At 55.2% G+C, this 22,546-nt stretch overlaps 6 protein-coding genes across 6 annotated transcripts; 4 read left to right on the forward strand and 2 right to left on the reverse strand.

Annotated features, from left to right (window-relative positions):
* Positions 1 to 394: 394 nt before the first annotated feature.
* On the forward strand, positions 395 to 1,021 carry BO70DRAFT_107683 (uncharacterized protein). Its single transcript, XM_025537849.1, has 2 exons — positions 395 to 887; positions 946 to 1,021. Exon 1 carries the CDS (start codon positions 547 to 549, stop codon positions 838 to 840), a length of 294 nt encoding a protein of 97 aa, XP_025397105.1. The 5' UTR covers positions 395 to 546; the 3' UTR covers positions 841 to 887; positions 946 to 1,021.
* A 1,384-nt stretch (positions 1,022 to 2,405) lies between these two features.
* csmB (putative chitin synthase) lies at positions 2,406 to 8,311 on the forward strand. The gene is made up of 4 exons (XM_025537848.1): positions 2,406 to 2,872; positions 2,936 to 6,556; positions 6,602 to 7,893; positions 7,953 to 8,311. Exons 1-4 carry the CDS (start codon positions 2,577 to 2,579, stop codon positions 8,048 to 8,050), a joined length of 5,307 nt encoding a protein of 1,768 aa, XP_025397106.1. The 5' UTR covers positions 2,406 to 2,576; the 3' UTR covers positions 8,051 to 8,311.
* A 517-nt stretch (positions 8,312 to 8,828) lies between these two features.
* BO70DRAFT_296636 (uncharacterized protein) lies at positions 8,829 to 9,604 on the forward strand (the record flags this gene model as incomplete). The annotated part of the gene is made up of 3 exons (XM_025539543.1): positions 8,829 to 9,257; positions 9,404 to 9,442; positions 9,569 to 9,604. Coding segments are annotated over 3 exons (504 nt in total), but the record flags the coding sequence as incomplete, so codon positions are not given.
* A 199-nt stretch (positions 9,605 to 9,803) lies between these two features.
* Positions 9,804 to 13,689, reverse strand: BO70DRAFT_364438 (putative dynactin). The gene has a single exon (XM_025543808.1). It carries the CDS (start codon positions 13,306 to 13,308, stop codon positions 10,189 to 10,191), a length of 3,120 nt encoding a protein of 1,039 aa, XP_025397108.1. The 5' UTR covers positions 13,309 to 13,689; the 3' UTR covers positions 9,804 to 10,188.
* Positions 13,690 to 14,761: 1,072 nt separating this feature from the next.
* On the reverse strand, positions 14,762 to 15,731 carry BO70DRAFT_398776 (putative pyrimidine 5'-nucleotidase; the record flags this gene model as incomplete). The annotated part of the gene is made up of 5 exons (XM_025546812.1): positions 14,762 to 14,925; positions 14,985 to 15,410; positions 15,485 to 15,520; positions 15,589 to 15,601; positions 15,660 to 15,731. The coding sequence occupies 5 exons, from the start codon at positions 15,729 to 15,731 to the stop codon at positions 14,762 to 14,764; spliced, it is 711 nt and encodes a 236-aa protein (XP_025397109.1).
* Positions 15,732 to 16,137: 406 nt separating this feature from the next.
* Positions 16,138 to 19,070, forward strand: BO70DRAFT_364441 (uncharacterized protein). Its single transcript, XM_025543809.1, has one exon. It carries the CDS (start codon positions 16,357 to 16,359, stop codon positions 18,874 to 18,876), a length of 2,520 nt encoding a protein of 839 aa, XP_025397110.1. The 5' UTR covers positions 16,138 to 16,356; the 3' UTR covers positions 18,877 to 19,070.
* The last annotated feature ends 3,476 nt before the right edge of the window (positions 19,071 to 22,546 follow it).

The raw sequence follows: 22,546 nt of genomic DNA on the forward strand, positions 1-22,546 counted from the left end.
GACACCTCTTTTTTCTTTGTGAGCCCGGACACGGGCGGGGAGGGGAGGGGGCGGGCGGCCTCAATATATGCAAGAGGGTTTGCAGTGTCCCCAGTGGGATCGTACGAGTCATAGGGGTGGTGGATCAGCATTCAATAGCGACTATTCGAGCGATATTTGGGGGCATGGTCCGTCGTACAAGTACGTCGGTAGTACATAGGTTGTATGTGCTCCATTTTACGCTGTTCTGCACGGCCAAGTAAACCGTGAGGGTGAAGTTGTGCTGTGGTGTTCAAACACTCCCCCGGTTAGAAAACTGGACGATCATGAATCCCCAAGACTTGGCTTTAGATAACAGGACTTACTCAGGACCCTGAGGGGCCGAAGGAAAAAAACAAAAACAAAACAAGAATTGAAGGGAAAAGTAAGCAAGTCGGGGTGGACCGATCATTCGATCTGGTTGACCCAAACCGGCAAGCGTGAAACTAGGGGCTCTTAGCCTGGCTGGTGCGGATCCATGGGCGGTAGAGCCCGTATGTATCTAGTACCTATCTAGAACACGCTGGAATGATGCGATATAATACCACCCACCCTGCGCCTGAGGGGCCGTTTCCATTTGCTCCATCGCGTTTGGCCGTGGGGGATGGATCCCGGGAGAAAAAAAAAGCAAGAGATCTATCTGCCTGTCTATCTATCTGGATCAGCTCTGGTTTATCATCAATCATAGCCCCAAGTATGGGGTATCTCAATTTCCGCCGTGCCTCGGGTCGACCGGGCGAAACAGCAGATGTTACAGCTTACAGCTTACCTACACTGTACAGCAATGCTGCGAGCTGGGCTGGTTTGGTTGTGAGTAGGTAATTTTTAGAGTTCCCTCTCATACCACCGAGGTCGCACACCATTAATAGGTAACCTACACCTTACCATCTTACCTACATACCAGTCACCTCCCTAAGCCTGTAGCAGCAATAGACCGTCATACGGCGGGTATTCTTAGTCGTAGTCAGGACGCGGCGGACCAAAACAATGGCCAGGTTTCTCGCAGGTTTCTCGGGAGGTGGTTTGGTTCGTTGGGATTAAAAATAACTCCTCCTCTCAGGTGAGCACTGTCCTGCCCGCCTGCATCGGCTGGCTGTCTCGATCCTACAGGCAGAGCATATGACAGCTACCCCTCCATGCTGGGAGTGTCCCGAAATAGCAGAAACAAGGGCGCCGGGCCCAGCAACAAAGCTGATGAGAGTGATAAGGTGGCAAGTTGGTCAGCACCCATTGGCTTTTGCCTGAGACATTGAATGTTGTCCTGTCGGGTAGATCCAGTACTAGTACTAGTACAAAGTACAACTGTTGTACTGTGCTGGGGAGTCAAGAGTGGGCGACCCTCAGGGCGCGCTAGTACCGTACGCCTGGATACGGGCTGCTGGGTGAGACAAGCTGTGCCATTTATAGGGGTCCGCCAGGGTCTAGGGCCACGGATCTGACCCTTTCCGCCACACCGATTGGCCGCCCGTCGAGTACGGCTGCACGCCACCTGACATCCTAGGAAGGCAGTAAGTAAATACATACATACATACAATGGAAGGGACAAGGTACAAGGTACACTGCCACGGCCACCGACTGGCACAGGCCCTGCCGTCGCTGCATTTTTTTTCTCGAACCACGCGTCCCAAGTCTTCCAGCAGGGACGACGGGGAGGCGAACAAAAAGGTGTCCTCTTTCGCGATGCTTAGTTTGGCGGCTAAAATACCTATCTCCTGCGCTTCCCTGCTTAGAGTTAGCTAGCGGGTGGCTAGCAGCAAGCGTGGTGCTTTTTTTTTTGCGGTGTCGATTGCAATTGCAAGAGGAGAGGCAGCGAGGCAGAAGAACCCCCGGGCCCGAACTCCATAGCGACCCCATCGTACTCCAATTGAAACAGGCATCCACTTCGCGGTGGGGGTAATTTTCGTACCGCCATACCGAGCTGTCCCGAAGGGGTTAAGCTATCTCCAGGGTAAGATACCGTACATGCGACATACAACAACAATCGGGGTCGGCCTCGCATACACTCACTCACTCACTTCCTCACTCGCTCGTTCGATCGCTCTCCTCGTCCTTCTCGGTTGCTCGTCGTCTGTGGTTAATTTTTTGCCCCCCTCTCGCTGCTGCCTTTGCTGTTGCTGGATATTCATCGTCCTCCAGCTTCCTGTCGTTGTGATTCTCGCCCTCCCCTCCTCCACAACACAACTCTCTCCGTTGAATCGGTGGGAACCCTTAATCATAATAACTAGCAGACTGCGTACCGCAACATTCGCTCCGATCGATCGCCCCTACCGCTCGCTCTAAAGGACGTCAAATCGCCTAATTCCTGACCGACAACGTGATTACACTCAAATCTCCCCATCTCTCCTCGCTGTGACCCGCTACGACCTGAAAAGCGTCAAGCGTCACCGTCGTCGGGGTCGATTTACATGCGTCAACCGCCTGCCCGCGAGTGAAGGACTCATGCTTTAACCAGCGGCCAGGTCTTTGCACTCGTTATATCTGGCTGCTAGGGCGACATCCCGCAGGTCATCTCGCCTCCCCATCGTCGAATCGACTTCTGTGCGATCCGAAAACCAGCCATGTCCAATCGCTTTTCCGTCTATTCCAGCCATTCAGCCGGCGTGTCGACGTCTCGGCCAGGTGCCCAGTCACCCGGTCCGGTGTCCACGACAAGCCTGCTGAATGCGCTGCACTCATACTACAACACCGCCCATCCCTACCAATTGGATGCGTCGACGAGTTTGGTGGTCAACACCTGGGTCACGGCTACGCGGGCATCCAATGGCCAGGAGGGGGGCATCGTAGACCGAGACCTAGCTGTCAGAGCGTGGGAGCACGCGCGAAGAAGAGCTGAGGATGGATGTATTGTCCTGTGGTATGCATGAGTGTCACTTCCATTCAACGAGCAAGAAAGGCGGCATTTGCTAACTCCAGGTAGCTCGACGCATCAATCGACTCCCTCAATTCTCGAACCCTTCCTCGCAGCGCTACCGCTGGCCACCCCGAATATCACTCATACCGCATTTACTGCCATCCGACCCTTTCTGTCTGCTGTAACATCCTTCAACCCCTCATACTCGCTTTATTCGGCACTCTCCGCTCGCTACTCCTTCAACTTGAAAGGCGATATCGTCGGGCTCTCCCTGGCACTGTCAACGTCGGGAATCAATGTACGCAAGGGCCTGCTTGACGTGCCATCCGAGCCGGGCTATCGTGCCTTCGATGTATTCTACTACCTCCTGTCTTCCGTGTCAACCCCGGCCGAACGGGAGTTTCTCAACTTGCAAGACGCTTCGACATATTCCTTGTTGAACAAGTCGGGCACATACACGCCGCCATCATTCCTCCCAACAGCCGACGATGCCGCAGCCGCAGAAGACTTCCGAAACGCACTCAAGTCAATCGGCATCAAGGGAGCTTCTCAGCGTGGCCTGCTGGCTACTTTGGCCGGGCTGCTCAAGCTTGGAAACGCGACCGGGTTTTTGGTCGATCAGGAAGACCTCGAGGAGGCATGCGACGAAGTCGGCGGCCTTCTTGGGTTGGACCCGGAGGTTCTGCTCCATCGGTGCTCTACGGACGATCGAGAGGTGTTGATCTCGGGAATCTACGAGGCATTGGTCGACTGGGTGATCGGCAAAGCCAATGAAGCCATCTCCAGCGAGCTCCAAGCAATTCTTGACCACGACCCAAGTATGAGTGGCGGCTCTGGTCCTGGAGGTCAGTGGACTGACGACGACACGGTCAGCATCACCGTGGTCGACATTCCTCGACCTGCTCTGGGCAAGGCCGTGGCGGTAAGGGAAGTCTTCGACGACAGTGCTGGTATCAACGCTGAAATGAAAGAGGACGGCATCCCCGTCTCTGCCCCCGCACATGCTGTTATGACCGAGGTAAGCTCGGCTGTATCACAGGTCGAAGCTGATCTAGGGATTACCACCGGCAAGGCCTGGCACGAACGGGAGTACGAACTTGGAAAGCGGCAGGAGGTGCTGGAGAAGGTCGGCTTAGAGGTCGATATGGACTCATTCCTCCGCAAGATCTTGTTCCCTGTCGAGACTGAAGGCATTACTCTCGGCAAGCTCGGCCGGTTTGACCTCCCGACCACCCTGGGTAGCAGCCGCATCTGGCACCATCTTTCTATCCATCCCACCGATGACCTGCCCGAGACTCTCAACGTTCACACGCCCACCGCTGCTTGGTCTGCGGGCGCAGTGTCCCGGCAATTGCGGGAGTGGAGACTCGCTGAATGGGCCAACCGGCGTCTGAAGCAGCTCGACTTCACTGCGGACTTTGACGTCGATGAGTTCATTAGCCGTTATTGCCGCCTTGGCTGCCACGAGGGTCGGGAAGGGGTAGAGAGTTGGCTGATGGAAAGGGGTTGGACCAACGGAGATGCCTTTGTGGGCCACCAGCGGATCTGGATGAGAGAGAACGCGTGGTGGGAAGCCGAGACGATGCTTGACCTCAAACCGGAGGAACCTCCCATGGCCAACCCCTTCCTCTACGGGAATAGCATGCTCGATGCTAGCCTGCCGCATTATGCGGGCACTCCTATGGCCGAATCCACCAGTCTCTTGGGGAGTCGAGACAACCTCTTGCAGCGGCAAAACACGCTAGTCCAGAGTGTCCACGGCGGTGCCAAGTCAGTCGCCCCCAGTATCCCCAACACGCTAAATATGGGCGGTGGTGACTATGGTCTGGGTGGCAAGGGCGATACCAAGAAATGGGATACTCCCGAAGATGACTATGCTAACTACAACGGTGGTGAAATTGACCCGGAAATCGGGGACCCCAAACACATTGAAAAGAAGGAAATCACCCCGGCCCGGCGCGCCTGGGCCGGCACCGTCTGGGCATTGACCTTCTGGATACCATCTTTTTTACTGCGCTGGGTTGGCCAGATGAAGCGTCCGGACATCCGGATGGCGTGGCGAGAAAAGCTGGTTCTTTTCTTTTTCATCTGTCTTTTCAACGGAATCGTCTGCTTTTACATCATCGCGTTCGGTGACCTCCTTTGCCCGAACAAGGACAAGGTTTGGAACAAGGAGCAAGTCAGTTGGCATACAGGCAACAACGACTTCTACGTGAGTATACACGGCAACGTCTATGATATCAGTAAATTCTGGAGACTCCAGCACAGTGACTCGTCGATTGAGACGACCACGTCCAACATGGAGCCGTTTGCTGGAGAGATTCTCGATGCGTACTTCCCTCCTCCATTGACCGTTTTCTGCGCGCCATACGTCACGGAGTCGTCGGTCACCCTGGAGTACAACAACACGAATGCCCTCCTGTATCCCAATGCGGAGCACGACTGCGGTCCTTATCATACACCTTCGACGACTACCAAACTGCACAACATCACTTGGTACGCGGATATCTATCTGCCGAGTATCAAGCAATACTACAAAGGAAACCTTGTGTGGACGAGGAAAACTGTCAAGAAGCAAGCCGAGGAGAGTTCGCGCTACTGGGTTATCGTCCACGAGAAGATCTACGACCTCACGGATTATTTCTACACCGCTGACTTGTTTGACGACGATAGCACTTATGCGTTTTTGCCGTCCGCCGTGACCGACCTTTTCAAGGACTATGCCGGTGAGGATGTGACTGATAAGTGGAAGAACACGACGGATTTCCAGGAGTCCCAGATGTGTCTCGACTACGTCTTCTACAAAGGAAAGGTCGATTTCCGAGAGAGTCCCCGGTGCACGGTCAACAACTGGATCCTTCTGGCCTTTACCGTCTTGATCTGCGCTGTCATTGTTGTGAAGTTCCTGGGTGCTCTTCAATTTGGATCCAAACGCCGTCCTTCACCTCAGGACAAATTTGTCATCTGTCTCGTGCCAGCGTACACAGAAGGAGAGGACGCGCTGCGCCAAGGTCTCGACTCGCTCACATCGCTTGAATACGACAACAAGCGGAAGCTGATTTTTGTCATTTGTGACGGTATGATTGTGGGTGGCGGCAACGATCGACCAACGCCCAAGATTGTCCTGGATATCCTGGGAGTGGACCCCAAGATCGACCCCCCTGCCTTGCCGTGCTACGCCATCGGACAGGGCAGCGAGCAACTCAACTACGGAAAGGTGTACTCGGGTCTCTACGAATTTGAGGGCAATGTCGTTCCATACATTGTCGTGGTCAAGATCGGAAAGGAGTCGGAACAGAGTAAGCCCAAGCCTGGCAATCGCGGCAAACGTGACACGCAGATTCTTCTCATGAGATTCCTCAACCGCGTTCACCATCGCTCGCCAATGTCGCCGCTTGAATTGGAGATTTTCCACCAGATCAACAACGTCATCGGTGTGGACCCCGAGCTTTACGAATACTGCCTGATGGTGGATGCGGATACCAGTGTTCGCGAAGACTCGCTCAACCGTCTGGTTGCGGCCTGTGCTAATGACGCCCGGGTTGCCGGTATCTGCGGTGAGACCAGTCTCCAGAACGAGGAACGTAGTTGGTGGACGATGATCCAGGTTTACGAGTACTACATTTCCCACCATCTGGCCAAGGCATTCGAGTCTCTTTTTGGCAGTGTCACCTGTCTTCCTGGATGGTAAGCAGCCCGATGTTTCGGCGAAGTTTTGACTAACGTTTCCAGTTTCTGCATGTATCGTCTCCGGACTGCCGACAAGGGCAAACCACTGATTATTTCGGACGCGGTCATCGCTGAGTATGCCGACAACGATGTGGACACGCTTCATAAGAAGAACCTGCTTGCTTTGGGTGAGGATCGTTTCTTGACGACCCTAATGACCAAGCACTTCCCTCACATGTCGTACAAGTTCATCCCCGACGCCTTTGCCAGCACTGCTGCGCCGGAGACGTGGTCGGTACTTCTCTCGCAGCGTCGTCGTTGGATTAACTCGACGATTCACAACCTGGTAGAAGTGGCGGCCCTGAAGGACATGTGTGGGTTCTGCCTGTTTGGCATGCGCTTCGTCGTGCTGGTGGATCTCTTGGGAACGATCATCCTCCCGGCCACGTGTGTCTATCTGGGCTACCTGATCTATCGCGTTGCCAGTGGCACCGGGCCCTTCCCCATGATTTCCATTGTCATGTTGGCGGGTGTGTATGGTCTCCAGGCGATTATCTTCCTTCTCAAACGGCAGTGGCAGCACATCGGATGGATGGTCATCTATCTCTGTGCCTATCCGGTGTACAACTTTATCCTGCCGCTGTATTCCTTCTGGAAGCAAGACGACTTCAGTTGGGGTAGCACGCGTATCGTCATCGGAGAGAAGGGCAACAAGCGGGTGGTGGCCGTGGACGATGAGGGCTACGACCCGCGCAGCGTCCCGATGCAGCGTTGGGATGACTACGCGCTAGCCAACAACCTCCCCGGTCGGCGCGGCGATTTCGGCATGAGCACGGAGAAGCTGTACCAGGCGCGGTATGAGAACGAGATGGCTATGGAGATGGACGACATGCACTCGAACTACTCGTCGGTGAAGCCGGCGTCGACGATCCTAACGGGCTTCCCTCACCACCAAGGCCGCAACAGCAGTCCGTACATGCCGCCGCAATCCCCGGCACCCTTCGGAGGGAACGTGCCGGGCAACCGCAACTCGCACCTGTCGAGCTTCACGCGGTACACGGACCAGCCGCTGCACGGCCACTCGACGTCGCGGCACATGTCTCTGGGCAACCTCAGCCAGTTCAGCGGCATGCCGACGAACCGACACAGCGTGGGTCTGATGCAGAGCACGGACAACCTTCTGGGCAACCGGCCCAACTCGCGCAGCCCGGTGGGCGGCGTGCACTCGCGGCCGGTCAGCGCGTTCGACTTCCGCGGCAGCAACGGGCCCGGCGGGCCGGACGAGGGGTCCATCACGGAAGCGATCCGGGGGTGTTTGGCGGAGGTGGATCTGGACACGGTGACGAAGAAGCAAGGTGAGTTTTCACTGAACCATGAATATGAATATCTGGGCAATTACTAACTCGCCGAATAGTGCGCGCCCTCGTGGAGCAGCGGCTGCAGACGACGTTGATGGGCGATAAGCGGGCCTTCCTGGACCGGCAGATCGACCACGAGCTGGCCAGCATGTAGGGCGGGTGGAATTGATTCTTGTGATTTGTGATCTAGCTGGGTCTCTCTCCCATGCCATACATAGTATTGCCACATATTTGTTTCGGGGGCATGCAGGGCGTTTAGGGCATTCAGCGATTTGTGAATGTATGTAATGATGTGATACATGTACTGTTTAATAGATCGGATCATTACTAGGTAGTTAGTGGTATGGGTAACTATATCTGCTGAGTATAGAGGTGGTAGAGGTAGATTGTGAATGCGATTGTGAATGAGATTGTGATATATACATCCACCTCTTAGCGCCAGGTCATGTGCTACTTCATGGCTATAAATAAGTCTGACTGTCACTGTCGATAATTCTTACCCCACCTGATTACAGTTGATATATAGAAGACCTCATCAACTATCTCTATCTATCGTCATACACCATCCTCAACTTCCACTCAGACACTCTACATGCCCTGTCCCTTCTACAACCCTTTACCAGTAATTATTTCCCCCATATACTCCGTACAACATCACCACAACCACACTGGCAATGATTCTAACCTTTTAAGAAGTACTTACCTCGGACTCTCAACTCTTCACCTACCAATAAATACATCAATCAGCTTCATATCCACCCTCCTTACCCAGCAGACCACCTTACTAGTTCCTACCCCACTCGCCCTTCGCAATCTCAGCTTCAACCCCGGATTCGATACCCTCCCCCAACCCTGTTCTATCCATTCCAACCGTCTCAACCCACCCCCAAAATGCCCCAATCGCAATCCTATTCCCCCTCCCCCTCCCCTCCCCTCCTCCCCCACCAGCACCAGCAAACCCAAACCCCATCCCAACCCCCTCAAACCCCACTCCCGAGAAATCCACCGCCCAAACCGCCTTCACAGCAACCCTCCTCTCCGTCGGCAGCACCTACGAAGCGCCGCTCCGCGAACGGACCCAAACGCTGCACGCGAATGCCGCGGCCCTGCAGCGCCAGGAGACCGAGCTGGCGCGCACCACGGCGGACCTCGCGCGCCTGAATAGCCAGTGGGCGGGGGTCGCGGATACGGCGCGCATCGGGCTCAAGGAGATCGGCGACGTGCAGAATTGGGCGGAGGTTATTGAGAGGGAGCTTTTGGTGTTGGAGGATGTTGTTTCTAGGGTTGAGGGGGGAGATAGTGAGGATGGGGAGGGGGAGGGGAGGGGGAGGGGGAGGGGGAGGGGGATGAAAGGGAGGGAGGTATCAGGGGGGCTAGGGATGGGGTTACGCTTGCGTCGGGGGTATATACTATCAACGGAGGGGCGCATATGGATATGAATTCGAATGGGTCTGTGTACGGGAATGGAGATGTCTTTGGGGTTGGGACGGGGAGGGGTTTAGGGAAGGGGAAGGGGAAAGGGAAGGGGAAGGGGAAGGATATAGGTGTGGCTGTGGGAGAAGGGTATGTGGATGAGGATGTGGATGAGAATGAGTATGAGGATAGGGATGTGGAGGGAGGTAGGGCTGAGGGTCAAGATCAAGCTCAAGTTCAAGTTCAGGGCCAAGGACAGGGAGAAAGAGGCAAAGGGTGGTTTCGGTGGTGGTGACCTAACCTGATCTGTTCATTTCATGCATTACTTATCTCTCTATCTTTTTGGTGTTTTATTTCTCCGTATTGCATCCATCCATCCATCTATTTATCCATCTTCTTCGGTGTTATTCCGAGTCATTAATTACTGGTTAACTTCCTCCCCCCTATTCAGTGGGGGTGGGTAATAGGTCCTAGGTATCTGCAATTTAAAGCACCCTGCTGCTGCTTCTGCTGATCATCTATATTCAAAACTAAATCACAGTAAAGCGTCACATATCAGTATGTTGTCTGTCTGTCTGTCCGTCCGTCCGTCCGTCCGCCACTAAACGCGAGAATCTTAGATCTGGACCTGCCAGACCTCTCTCTCTCCCCCCCCCTTCTAGTATGTATGTATGTGCATGTATCTTGTCAACAATATACACAGAATAGCTTGTTATAGTGGTACAGCATTGGTGGGGTATAGTGATGGTGAAAGGAACAGATAAACAGACAGACAGATATCTTCCATCGACACGGACCAATTCTCTCCTCTCCTCCCACACATCCAAAAACCCCACCAACCAGACCATCAGTCAATCACCCACTCACTCATCAGATAATCTAAAAAGGCGGCGCCACAACAGTCTCCAACGACCGATCAAACGCCTTCCGACTATCATGCTCAACCATACCCAGAACCTCCCACGTGCGCCCTATCCCCAGACCCTGCGGCAACCCATAGATACTATTCCGAGCGATCGGAGGACCCTGCGGACGACCACGGACAAGCCTATTCTTCTTGGCAGCAGCGACGCGGTCCTGCTCGCGTTCATGGGTGATGATATCGTCGCGCCATTCGGCCCAGCGCTGGAAGTTCTCGCGCTGCTGGAGCACCTGGTACCGGAGTTTGGATTTCGCGGGACGCCAGGTACCGCGGGTAGTGGTTTCTTGTGATGAGGTGGTTGTGGTGGTGGATTTGAGGTCGACGACGGAGGAGTCCTTGGTGAGTTTGAGGAGGTGGGTGAAGACGTCTCTGCTTTCGGAGGCGGTTTGGTGGAGTTTCTCGCGGTGGGGGGAGAGGGGGGCCTCGGTGAGAGGGACGTCGAGCCAGGAGTGCATTTCGGCGGAGCGTTGCACGGAGAAGGGATCGAGCATGTTGACGCGACGGTTTTCTTCGCGGAGGTAGCGGACGGCGGCTTGCAGGCTTTCGACCTCGGCGCGGAGGGCCTCGTTCTCGCGCATGGCGGCGAGGGAGAGGCCCGGGTCCACGACGACGCCTTCGGGGTTGGTGGCCCCGGTGGTGCCGGAGATGCGTTTGAGCTTTTCGAGGCGGGATTTGAAGTCGTCGCGTTCGGCTTCGAGGGCCGCGAGGTCCTTGCGCTGGGCTTGGACGGTGGCTTCGAGGTCGGACTTTTGGGTGCGCGCGGTTTCGATCTCGGCTTCGAGGTCTTTGACCATCGAGGCTTTTTTGCTGGCTTCGCGCATGCGGGACTCGACGAGCTCGACTTTGATGGTCTGCTCTTCGATGGTCTTGTCTTTGACGCCGAGGGCGGTGGACGCTTCGTGGATTTCGTTCTTGAGGCGGCGGATCTCTTCGTCGGCGTCGGGCGAGATGGTTTTGTTGGACTTGAGTTCTTCGGCTCGGACGGTCCAGGGGGAGGGGCGAGTTTCGAACTCGGTGGTGATGGATAGATCGGAGGTGATTGAGTCGAGCTCTTCGAGGAAGCCGCCCAGGCTGCGTAGCCGATTGCCGATGAGGGACATGGTGTCGCTGCTTTCGCTCCCGGTCTCGGAGGGCTGGGCGTACAGGGTGGAGATTTGAGACATGGTCGTCAGGGATTCTTCCAGGGTCAGAGCCTCCGTGCGGCTCTCGTCGACAACCAGCAGGACGATGTTCTCTCCCAGCTGGCGGGTCATATCGGACAGGTCCTTGGCGGCTTCTTCGGCTTGCTTGAAGGGCCCAACAACGTCATGCGACAGACCAAGGGATCTTGAGCGTAGCTCCTCAAGGGACCGGTAGATTTTTCCCATGGCGACCTTGAGTCCGCGAGCTTGAGAGACAAGCCCTTCCATCTTGTTGTAGAGGAATGTGTGCTCTTCGTCGTTCCCTTCCGGGGCCACAAGCTTGGACTGTAACAACGACCTCAGCCGTGATACTGCAGAGGCAGCATGGTCGATGTAGGATTGGGCCAACATCGAGCGCATGCAAAGTTCGTCGGCAAATGTCTCGAGAGAGATTGGGAGCAGAGTCTCGGCCAGATGGGACAGGAGTGCGATGGATCGTTGCAGCTCGACGCCACACTTCTTCAGGTTGACGTCGTTCTTTTTCAGGGCTTCGATCCAGAAGTTCAAGGTGCGCTCCACCGGCTCCATCTCGAACAAAGCACCCTTTATGCTTTCGAAGCCTTCTGCGGAGCAGCCAGTGATGTAGTTCACGAAACGGTTGCAAATTGCAGCAATCCATTGCAGCTTCTCCATGACATCATGGGAAACAAACACATCCTCCAGAACGGTGGATATGGAGGCTTGGTCCGAGATCTTCTCACGGAAAGTGTTGTTCATCAATGTTGCCTTGGAGCTAACGCGCTTGAAGCGGAGAAGCGCGAGAACGGCACTCTTCTCGCTCTCGTAGTACTCGGGGAGATACAACTTCAAGATAGACAGGTGCTGGGATGCCTCCTCTGAATCCATGCGGTCGAGCTCGATGTCAATTGTCTTGGTCTGTGTCTTCGCAACAGATGCCTGAAGCTTCAGATTGAGATCCATCATGGTACGAGAACGACTTGTGAGATCGGTGGCCTCGGCTTCGGAGATCTGCTGCGATGCTCGCATATCCTCCAAATCTCCTTGCAGGGCAGAAACCAGTTCTCGAAAGCGGACCAGGGTGTATTCCAGCTCGTCGATGGCTTCGTCTTGCTGGACGATTCTCCGACACTGCTCGTTGAAGAGGCCTTCCCGGTAATCGATCTCCTCCTGCAGCTGTTTCTCTGTCTCGATGTGGTTGTACTCCAGTTCGTCGTTGATATCCTTCAGAGCTTCCAAGTCCTCGATCGCGGCCTTCAGTTCGTTGATGTCTTCCTGATACCGCATGTTTTTGTCTGCGAGTTCTTCAATCATCTCTTCAGCCCCCAGAGCTGTCTCCAACTGCTGCTTGAGATCCTCAACGTTGTTCTCCGACACAAGCAATTTCTCCTTGGTCGATTCATACTTGGACTTGATAGCAGCATAGTCCTCCAAATCCTGCTGGAGCTCCTTGACCTGGTCCCTGAGTTCTGTTTCCTGCTGCTGGGTCATATCACGCAGACGGAGGAGCGCTTCTCGGAGGCGCTCGTTGGTCTTTTCCATCTGCAGCCATCCATGGCTCGATTTCTCCTCGGGGCTCATGACCTGACCAAGCTCTTCGTTCTCTTCGCGCAGAATCTCGACTTCTAGCTGAAGTTCTTCCACCCTGGCTCTTAGCGCATCGCAGTCGTTTTTGAAGGCATCCGCGGTCTCCTCTGCCATTTCGCGGTCCAGCGTAGCCATTTCCATGAGTGAGTCATGCTCCGCCTGGAGTCGCTCGATCTCCTCGAGCCTGGCTTCTGAATCTTTCAGCTTCTTGCGCAGATCGGTGATCTCTAACTGCTGGGGTTGGTATTTCGCCTGCAACTTCTGGATGATCCCCTCAAACTTGTCTCGTTCCGACTGCAACTGCTCGAGGGCCTTCAGCCTGTCTCGATCATCGGCCCGTTTCTTCTCCATCACCCGCAATTTGGTTTTCAGCTCATCCAGCTCCCGCGACACGGCAGTGCCGCCGAGAGATTGGCGGTGCGAAGAAGATGGCTGTGGCTTTTGACTGGCGGAACCCGCGCGCAATGAGCTCGGTGTTGGCCTGGAGAGCCTGGGAACCGATTCCCCATCATCTGGAGACTCCCCCTCAGCATCAGGAGAGCCGGCCTCGAAATCCTCCGACTGGGGGCTTATTCCAGGATCCGCTTCTTCCGACACCCTAGTAGAAGCCGCTGGTCGCAACGCAGGACGCTTAGACAGTCCTGTGGGCGCCGAGACCGCCCCCTGAACACTCGGTCTGCCTGCTTTACTCGGCGGGGCCGATATGGAAGACCGAGCTGTGCGAGTTGCTGCTGACGGGGGCGGCGGGGGGGGCATGGAGGACTTGGAGCTGATCGACGGCCGAGACTTGGGCGTCACCGCAGATGGCCGCGGGGTGCTACTCGCGGAGGATCGGTTCGAGAGGGGGGTGGCGGTAGCTTTCGTAGGCGACTTCGTAGGAGACTATCATGCGAGCAAGCATGATTAGCTTCAACATGCCATTGGCGTCCTCAATGGGTATGGGTTGCATGGTATCATACCTTTGTTGACAAGCGCTGGGAAGCACCTCTCAGGGCCGACGTCGGACTCGCCGAGCCGGCGCTGTGTCGCTTGGTATTCGCAGCGGACAGCGACGTTGGCCTCTTGAGACCAGCCACAGCACCACTTTGGGCGCGCGTTCTGCTCGCGGCTGGTTTGGTATCGCTCACCTTGGGGGGAGCCGGTTTGGCCGGTCGTGCGGGCTGCTCGATGATTGCAGCGATCGCAGAGGGCCGGACGAACATGCCATATCCGGGCTGGCAGTCGAAGTATCTCTCGCCCTGTACAGCGCCATCGTTCTTTCCTGTGGGCTCGTCCAATTCGATGCCTATCCATTCACCCACCGCGAAGTGTGTCGGGCCAACAAACCGAGCGGTGGCCTGCCGACCGTCAGTCAGAGTGACCACATGGCCGGGAGATAGGTCCGCCATATCAAATCATTCAGGGCTATAGCGATGCCCTGCGCCGACACTGGATTGTCCTGGAGGTGGGGGGAGGGGAGGGATGGTGTTGACGGTGTTGACGGTGTTGGGGGTTCGGGGAAGCTCCCCCGTTCGGAGCCTCAGGACGCGATCCGCGCCCGACCACTCGGCCTGGGGGGCCTCAGGCAGCGAGGCACGGGAATCAGATGGTTAACTAGTCAGGGGCTCCGCGAAACATCCTTCCTACTACTATCTATGACCCATAATGCAAGTGATATCACACAAAACTCCGAATCACCATTTATAACTCCGCACCACAGCGTCCATTCAAGTACCGTCGCTTGCAGTCTTCGTGGTATCTAGAAACATAAGAGATCGTATACACACATGAGCTTTATCTATCGCCAGGAATAGCCCCTCTATACTTAATTGCTCTTGAACAGGCTGGGGAAGCAGGCCCTCAGCTCCTCTAGGCTTTGAATAACGTACGGGGAAGCCGGCACATTGGGCACGGGGAGCCCCGGCTCTACAAGATGGGCGACAGCCCAGCCGCGCTCCGTGGCATGAGTGCAGTTGAGATGAGAGTCATCTAGAGTTCTGTCAGCACCGCGCAGAAGAAAAGGAAAGGAAAGCGGCAGGACAACATACCAACAAAATAACACTCAGCCGTACTCGATGCCCCAGCATCCCTCTCTGCCCTCTCATACATGGTCTGACTGGGCTTGCAGACTAGCGGGGTCTCCGCATAGTCACAGTACGTGATGCCCTCGAACAGATCATCGATCTGGAGCAGCTTCACGACGCGCTTCGCGTGGGTGACGTAGGCGTTTGTGAGCAGCCACAGCCTCACTTTACTCTGGTCAATGTTCTCGAGCAGCTGACGCAGCTGGGGGTCCGGCTTGAGGATATCGTCGAGGGGCAGCGCATCGTCGACTTCGCGGTTGAACTCCAGCGGATCGATCTTATGGTGGCGTGTGAGACCTTCGATAGCGAGACCGTACTCCTTGTAGTATTTCATGTGAAGCATGTGTGCGTCATCGGCGTTGAGGGAGAGGTGTTTGATGAAGAATTGGGCTGGTGGTAGAGGATTGGTTAGCGCGTGGGTTGTTGGAGAGTCGGTGTGGTGCTGGAAGGGTGCGCAGACTCACTGATCAATTTCTGCATCTCATCGTGGATGTTGCATCCTGTAGATATGCGGTTCGTTAGGGGGGCTGCGGATGAGGGCTTCGGTGGGTGGGGTGGGTTCGCGCACCTCTGGAGTAGAGCTGGAGGGAGACAGGTCAGTAATGGACGGTGAGGGAGGTGACGTGGCGATGCACTTACACAGTTGTCAATGTCGAAGAAGAAGACTGGCCGGGGGTCCAGCGGCGTGCTGGAAGCCGTGGTGGTGGACATGGTTCTGCGGGATCGGAGAAGGGGGGCACCCGGGATACTGGCGATATTGCGACGGGGCAGAGGGGATGGTGCGAGGCGGCGACAGGCGAGGAGGGAGTGCGAGGAGGGGGGGATATATGGCGCGCGGAGTAGAGTGGGAGTCAGCGATACTCTCCGGATGGCGCGCAGGGGTGGATGGACCATTTCCAGAGGGAGTGAGGTTCCAGAAACAAGAACGGCGTATGCTGAGTCCGGTCTTGAGATGTCCGAGCGGCGGCGGGAGGAGCCGGGCTGCCCTGCCAGTCAGTCCCAGTCCAGACTACCCAGCCAGACGCACGCCTTGCAAGCTGGCCGCCGCCTTGACAAAGCGGCGCTACCGTTTTCCTCCTCCCCGTTCAACTTTCCCATCTTCCCGCACAACTTCCCGTCTCCTCCTCCCTCTTCCTCCTCTGCTTCCTCCTCCTTCCCACCTTCACCCACATCTCACTCCCTCCCCTCCCTACTCTCTCTGACCACCCATCCTGGTCTCTCTACTGACAAGTGAGGCAGTGAATTGGATTTGACTGCTGCGACCGGCCCACAGCTGATGCAGAAGCCTCATTTGGTTCATCTCTTGGCCTAGCTTAATTTCTCCGGGCCCTAGATCATGGCTACAGCCCAGATCCCACCCCCACCCCCCTCAGGTGGTAGTATTGCTACGAGGCTGTCGGCCAGCGAGGAGGTGCAGGAGTATGAGAAGATCCTGAGAATAAGTGACGATATATTTTCTGGAACTCACCCTAGATTGAAGGTGCCCCAGCAGTTTGTTCGCAAGCCGGCCGCTCGACCGCCCACGGCCGCGGCCTCCACGCCAGCTCAGGTAAAGACGGCCGACCAGCTGAAGACCTCCCCAAAGACTCAACCCCCTCCCGCGCCGTCGGCGCCCAAGTCCGCGACCTGGCAGGCTCCCACCACCGGGAGTGTCCCTTCCAGCGCCACCGGGCCGTCGCGTATGGTTCCAAAGCCTGCCTCGGAGATTGATCCCATCTTCCTGACCAAGTCGGATGATCTGGTCCGGGCAGAGCTACAACTGCAGCGGCAGCGGGTGGAGCGAGTGCTGCGGGAACAGCTGGAGCAGAAGAGGCAGGAGTCGAGGCAGAAGGCCTCGCTGCAGGACGCGAAGCCGGACTTTGACGTTTCCGATGTGCTGGTGAAGGCCTTTGAAATGGTCAACCCATCTCCGTCCGCGGAAGTGCCTGCCCCTGGCGAGGGCAGTGACTCCTTTGACGAGAATTCGTTCTACTCCAGTAGAGCCCCAGACTCCCCGCCCCATGGCCATCCACCAAAACAGTCCCCGGTGCCTCAGTCTAACTCCGAGGAACTTGCTACTGAAGCCCCAGCAGAAAACTATTCAGATGAGTTGCATCGGCTTGAAGCCCTCAACAGAACTGGATCGGATCAGGATGTGCAAGATACTTACCCCGTGGCAGACCACCGATTACCCTACCATCATCAGAGGCAGCCGCGCCGTGGTGAGACGGAGCTTCCGGCTCGCAGATACCAAGAAACCCACCCGCCGACCGACGCGTTCGAAGAACCAGAGTACTCGCCTCCGGCTCCCGGGGTAGCGCCGATGGAGAGGGAAGATAACCATGGGTTCCAGAGGGGATATCCAACCGGCACAAAGCGAAGAGCGCCCGAGGGGCGGCCACAAGAGCGGACCCGCCATGCCCGCATGTCACTCTCACCGGGAGACGACGTAAGGATTGTGCGAAATCACATAACCTCACCTGCCGCTCCACAGCCGTCCAGAGTCTCCCCGCTTGCCATTGCCAAGGTGCCTTCGGTTCATCAGGTCAAAGACTCCGGCCCGGACTACGGTCCGGGGCGGCCCTCTAGCCCCGAGGCTCCTAGCCAGCCGTTGACGTCTAGGAAACGTAGGAGACTGCAAGATGAGCGGGATCGGACTCGTCCCTCGTATACTAGAGCGCAAGCACCAGACAGAATGGAGGAGTCGGTCATCAAGGCAGAGCCTGTTTCGCCGCCACCGTTTGCAGATACTCCACATGCTTACAGAACCCGTCAACCTCAGGAAAAACCTGTGTACATCGACATTGCCTCGCCCCGATACACTCCCGTGCTCGAGCGGAGAGAGCCCCCGATCCGAGAGCCGGCCTACGAGTATGAGATTTACGACCCTCACGGCGATCCGGGCGTCCCGCGGACCGTCTCCAGACTCAGTGCCAGACGTCCGGGGCGGGATGATCAAGACCTGCGGCGAGTCGCGAGCCTCCAACATCAAGCCCGGCAGCCCGAATATGCGCGTGAATATATTGACCAAGCCAGTCCCCAGTCGATCCGGGCCGGGTCTTACGCGATTGTCGAGCGTCCCCCGCCAGGGTTCAGGTATTATGATGAGCTAGCCCCGCCCCCGGTGAGACGCTATATCCCGGCGGGAGAATCGCCCTCGTCCCCGCGACTGCGCGAGACCTACTATGAAGAAGAGCCTCCAATACGGATCATGGCCCCGCCAGCCCGGCGGATTGTGATCGACGAGCATGGCAATCAGTGGTACGAGACGGTGCCTGCCCCCCGGATGCAGGCCATGCCTCCCCCCTCGAGCCGGATCCCGCGCGGCGACGTGTACGACGACCAGGCTGCGTTGCGCCATGCCAGCGTGCGGGCCGCATCTGTTCTGGAGGACCCGTATGGCGGTCGAAGGTACGTGCAGGAAATGCCACCTCCACAAGCGGCTTATCGACGGGTCGCCGACTACGCTCGGCCGGCCCCCAGTGAACGGCGGGCGTACGCGACGCCGCTGGACGAACGCGAGCCGTTCCCCCGTAGTGCCAGCGTCCAGGTGGGCGAATATGCGGCACGGCGTCCGACGTACCTCGACGAGGCGGAGCTTCCCCGGGAGCGGATCGTGAGGGTGCCAAGCGTGCGGCCGTACGAAGAGCCGCGCGAGGTGATCCAGCGGGTGGAAAGCGTGCGGCCGGGCGGGCGCGATGTGAGTGTGTACGTGGATGACGGGACGCGGCAGCCAAGAGAGTACATCGAGCGGCCCGTGTATGTGTCTGCGCGTCCTCTGGCCCGGGAAGAGCGGTACTATGACCCGAGCAACCCGGAGCGGGTCGTGCTCGAGGGGGGGAGGGATGTAGTCCACCGACTTCCCCAGCGCTACTGATGCTGAAACTGAACCTCTGGTCTGACGAACATTTTGTTTTCATTCCCCCCTTCGTATACTGTTGTGACTTTTTTTGTTTTTGTCTCCTTCTGATGTACCTAAAAGCGACCGAAGATCCTGTATCATACTAGGATAGCACCTACTACCTATTATTACTACGATATGGGGGGGGAGGAAACCCACCAGATTTTGATCAACACGAGTACTACACCTAAAGTAGCTGATCACCACGAGTAGTGTACAAATTAATTAGAGAATGGCGTCAAATGACATGACACGATGGTTGGTACTATGCATATTGCAAAGGTCCTCATCCTGTGCCGGTCTGACAGTGACAGACAGGATAGATACCTGACTCAGCCTCGAGCCAGGACACCGGATTGGCCGGGGATGAGTCCGGGGCGGGAAGCGCCAGGCCGTCGAATCAAGGCGCTGCTTGATGCATGGGTGGCTTGCTTGCTTGCTTGCTTGCTTGCTTGCAACCGTCGCCGTTATCTGCTGCTGCTGCTGTTGTTGACTGTTGTTGGTGACTGGTAACTGTTGACTTGTTAACAGGACAGGCAGTTCAACTTTCAAGTTTGTGTTGATGGAACGGGACTTGGAATTGCGGGTCCCAGCAAGCACGTTATAAGCATGTTCTCGATCTTGGGGATATAAGTATCTTGTGGGATTAATATTATGGTATTGAGTCAACACGGCTATGTCCAGGTATCCCACCTACCTAATTAGGTAACCAAGATGTTCTTCCAACTTCCGCCCTGGGAGATAATGTATAATGTAGGTAGGTAGACAGGTTGGTGGCGGTGATCATCATCAACCCAGCCCAGACACGAGAGACGGGGCAAATATATCAGATGCCGATAGATATCTTATTTGCTGTCTGTCTGAAATGGGCACGTTCCTTGCTACTTTACTTTACTTTGTACTTACTATAGTAGGTACTAGGTAGGTCATATACTCCGCTCTAAAGTACTAACTACTATGCTTCCTATCTAGGTGGTATCTAGTGTATCTGATTTGTTAGGCCTATCAAGGTACTATGTGGTAGTCTATCTGGTGAATGTAGATCTATCGCAGGGGATCGGGGTGAATTATTACCCCAGGATTTTGCTGCGGATGGAGTGGTCGAGGCTTGAGATAATCAGGATGGATATAATGTGACGAATCGTGTACTTTTGTCGCTTTACTCGGGTGTGGTTTAATGGGGTTTCTTTTTCTTACTTAATGGGGGTGCAGGGTATTGTCTACATCAGTACTTATATTTATTTACTGTGTCACGGCAGCAGCAGCAGCAGCAGTATTGGCGAACTAGTAGTACTAGTTCAAAATGCATACGAGGTACGGAGTATATAAAAGTTCTATACAGCACAGCACAGCACAGCATATATGTACTATGTAGGTAGACATAGCATACGGTAGGTCGTGCTATCCGACACCACACACACACACACACATACATACATACATACATACATACATACTAGGTACTACAGCTTGCCAGCCTGCATATACAGCCAACCCACATGCAGCATGTACTACTTACACCACAACCACCTATACACCCACCCCCATATTAATATTACAATTGTCATCCCTTTCCCCATAACTAAATCCCAAGAATGAAACCCAAGACCAAAACTACTTCGTACTAAGTACATAAAATCCAAACCAGCAATTAATTACCTTACCATCCGACCCACTCACTCCACGGTTAAGACTCCCTCCCATCCGATGTCCGACAATGACGTCGTTGAGTAAGCCAGGGCCTCGATCGTTGGACACCAACCCAGCAGGGAGGCTGAGTGATAGTCTGTTCGCTTGCCTGTAATGTATGTGTGGTAAGTACTTTATTTCGCCGAAGATACGGACGGATACGGATACAGATGCGTACATCGCGCTTACTGGGCTATCTACTACTACCTTACTGTGTACTCTGTATGATGGTGACAGTTGTTGTTGTTGTTGTTGTGGTGGTGGTAGTGTGTTGATTACATCAGTGATCGACGGTGTCGGGTGTCTTTCCACCAGTTGTTGTGTCTTGTCATACGTAGGTACTGTGGTAGAGTGGGAGGGAGGGCTGGGGCCTTGCAGGCTTGCAGGTGTTGTCTGTCTTCTCTGTCTGTCTGTTTGTCTTTCTTGGGGGAGAGAAGTACCTAGTGGTGTGGGTGGTGTTGGGCTGACTGACTCCTGAGTCTGGGGTCGTTCTATCTAATTTTACTACTTTACTTTACTTTACTTATCTGGGGAAATTAGGTATAGACATAGACATAGACATAAACATTAGACATTAGTCAATGACAGCATCCACTATAACTATACCTCTACCACCCACTCACTTATACCAGTCATTGCAATCGACTTCGATAAATCCCCCATAAACTAACCAACAAACATGGCCCCCCGAAACCTAGAACTCAGACCCAGACTTCCATGCCGATCCAGACCCAACATAATCAGCTTATTCTATCTACTAATCAACCTATGATTCAACGAGCAAGAGTCCGAGTCTGAGTCTGCAGGAACTTCTTGACCACCCATGGATCCAACACAACCCGGTCTGACCGGATAGGTAGGTTCGAAGATCATCGCGATAACGGGTCGGAGGAATGGGGGATGATATCTCACAACAACAATAATAGCAAGGTAATTGGGGGCCTCGGGTTCCGGGCGGAGAAAAAAAAAGTCATGATACACGGTGACGCAAGGCTGGTGTCTCACTCAGTCTTTAGTCTTAATGTCTTTAGTTTTTAGGTATTCTTGGGACTGACTGGCTGGGCTGGGCTGAGGTCGAGGATGGGTAGGTAGGTAAGGTGGGCGTGGGCACCTGACCTGACAGCAACCGGTTTATTCAGGGTTGGGGGTTAACAATGCTGTAGTAGTAGTTGATGTTGTTTGCCATTCTCCATCCCCATGTATCTACCCCGTACATTGTGTCCTGGGACGGATGGGATGGGAGGGGATGAAGAATGTCACCCGTCCGTCTTGTCTCCCGGGCATCCTGCCTGGGTTGGCCTGGTTGGTTGGTATGTATGTACATCACGGACTGCGGAGTATAGCAGTGGCAAATCGGAACGCCCCTCGAATCCCTCCCTCCCTTCGCTTCCCTCCCTTCGCCTCCCTTCCCTCGCGTTCCTCCCTGACTGGTGAGTGGTCAAGCGCGGGAAAACAAAAAAAAAGTGATGATGTACACAGTACACAGTATACTTTCCCCCAGCCCGGGACCCGTTGCAAAACACAAACAATAATATCCTTTGCTTTGAAGTAAGTGCCTTGACAGACTGACAGACAGACAGACAGGTGCAGGTGCAGTGGGTGGTGGTAGCTTACGGCTTGGTTCTATGGATGGGCAAACAGATGGCTTTCCTCAGCTTCCGGGCTTGTGGGCTGGGCTGCCTGCCCCAGATGGTCTCCGACACAACCGGTGATCTCGGGCGAGGGGATTGGGTTGTCCACCACCGTGGGGATGATGTCTAGGGTCTAACTCTATCCTATACTACTACTACTACTACTACTACTACTACTACAGTAGTAGTAACTATTATTTACTGATGATACTTCTGACTGCCCATGATGGTTGAATGAACTGAAGCTGCAAGCAAGGTACTGTTACGTGTTTGTATGGGGAATACCAGTGGCCGTACCGCGACAGCCACACGTGACTCCCCGGGAC

The sequence above is a fragment of the Aspergillus heteromorphus genome, assembly GCF_003184545.1.
Source record: "Aspergillus heteromorphus CBS 117.55 chromosome Unknown BO70scaffold_23, whole genome shotgun sequence".
Classification (NCBI taxonomy): domain Eukaryota; kingdom Fungi; phylum Ascomycota; class Eurotiomycetes; order Eurotiales; family Aspergillaceae; genus Aspergillus; species Aspergillus heteromorphus.

Coding starts and splice junctions, on each gene's coding strand:
- BO70DRAFT_364441 (XM_025543809.1), top strand. CDS start 16,357: ATGGCTACAGCCCAGATCCCACCCCCACCCCCCTCAGGTGGTAGTATT.
- csmB (XM_025537848.1), top strand. CDS start 2,577: ATGTCCAATCGCTTTTCCGTCTATTCCAGCCATTCAGCCGGCGTGTCG. Junction 2,873..2,935: donor GATGGATGTATTGTCCTGTG/GTATGCATGAGT, acceptor AACTCCAGGTAG/CTCGACGCATCAATCGACTC. Junction 6,557..6,601: donor GTCACCTGTCTTCCTGGATG/GTAAGCAGCCCG, acceptor TAACGTTTCCAG/TTTCTGCATGTATCGTCTCC.
- BO70DRAFT_364438 (XM_025543808.1), bottom strand. CDS start 13,308: ATGGAGAAGAAACGGGCCGATGATCGAGACAGGCTGAAGGCCCTCGAG.
- BO70DRAFT_107683 (XM_025537849.1), top strand. CDS start 547: ATGATGCGATATAATACCACCCACCCTGCGCCTGAGGGGCCGTTTCCA.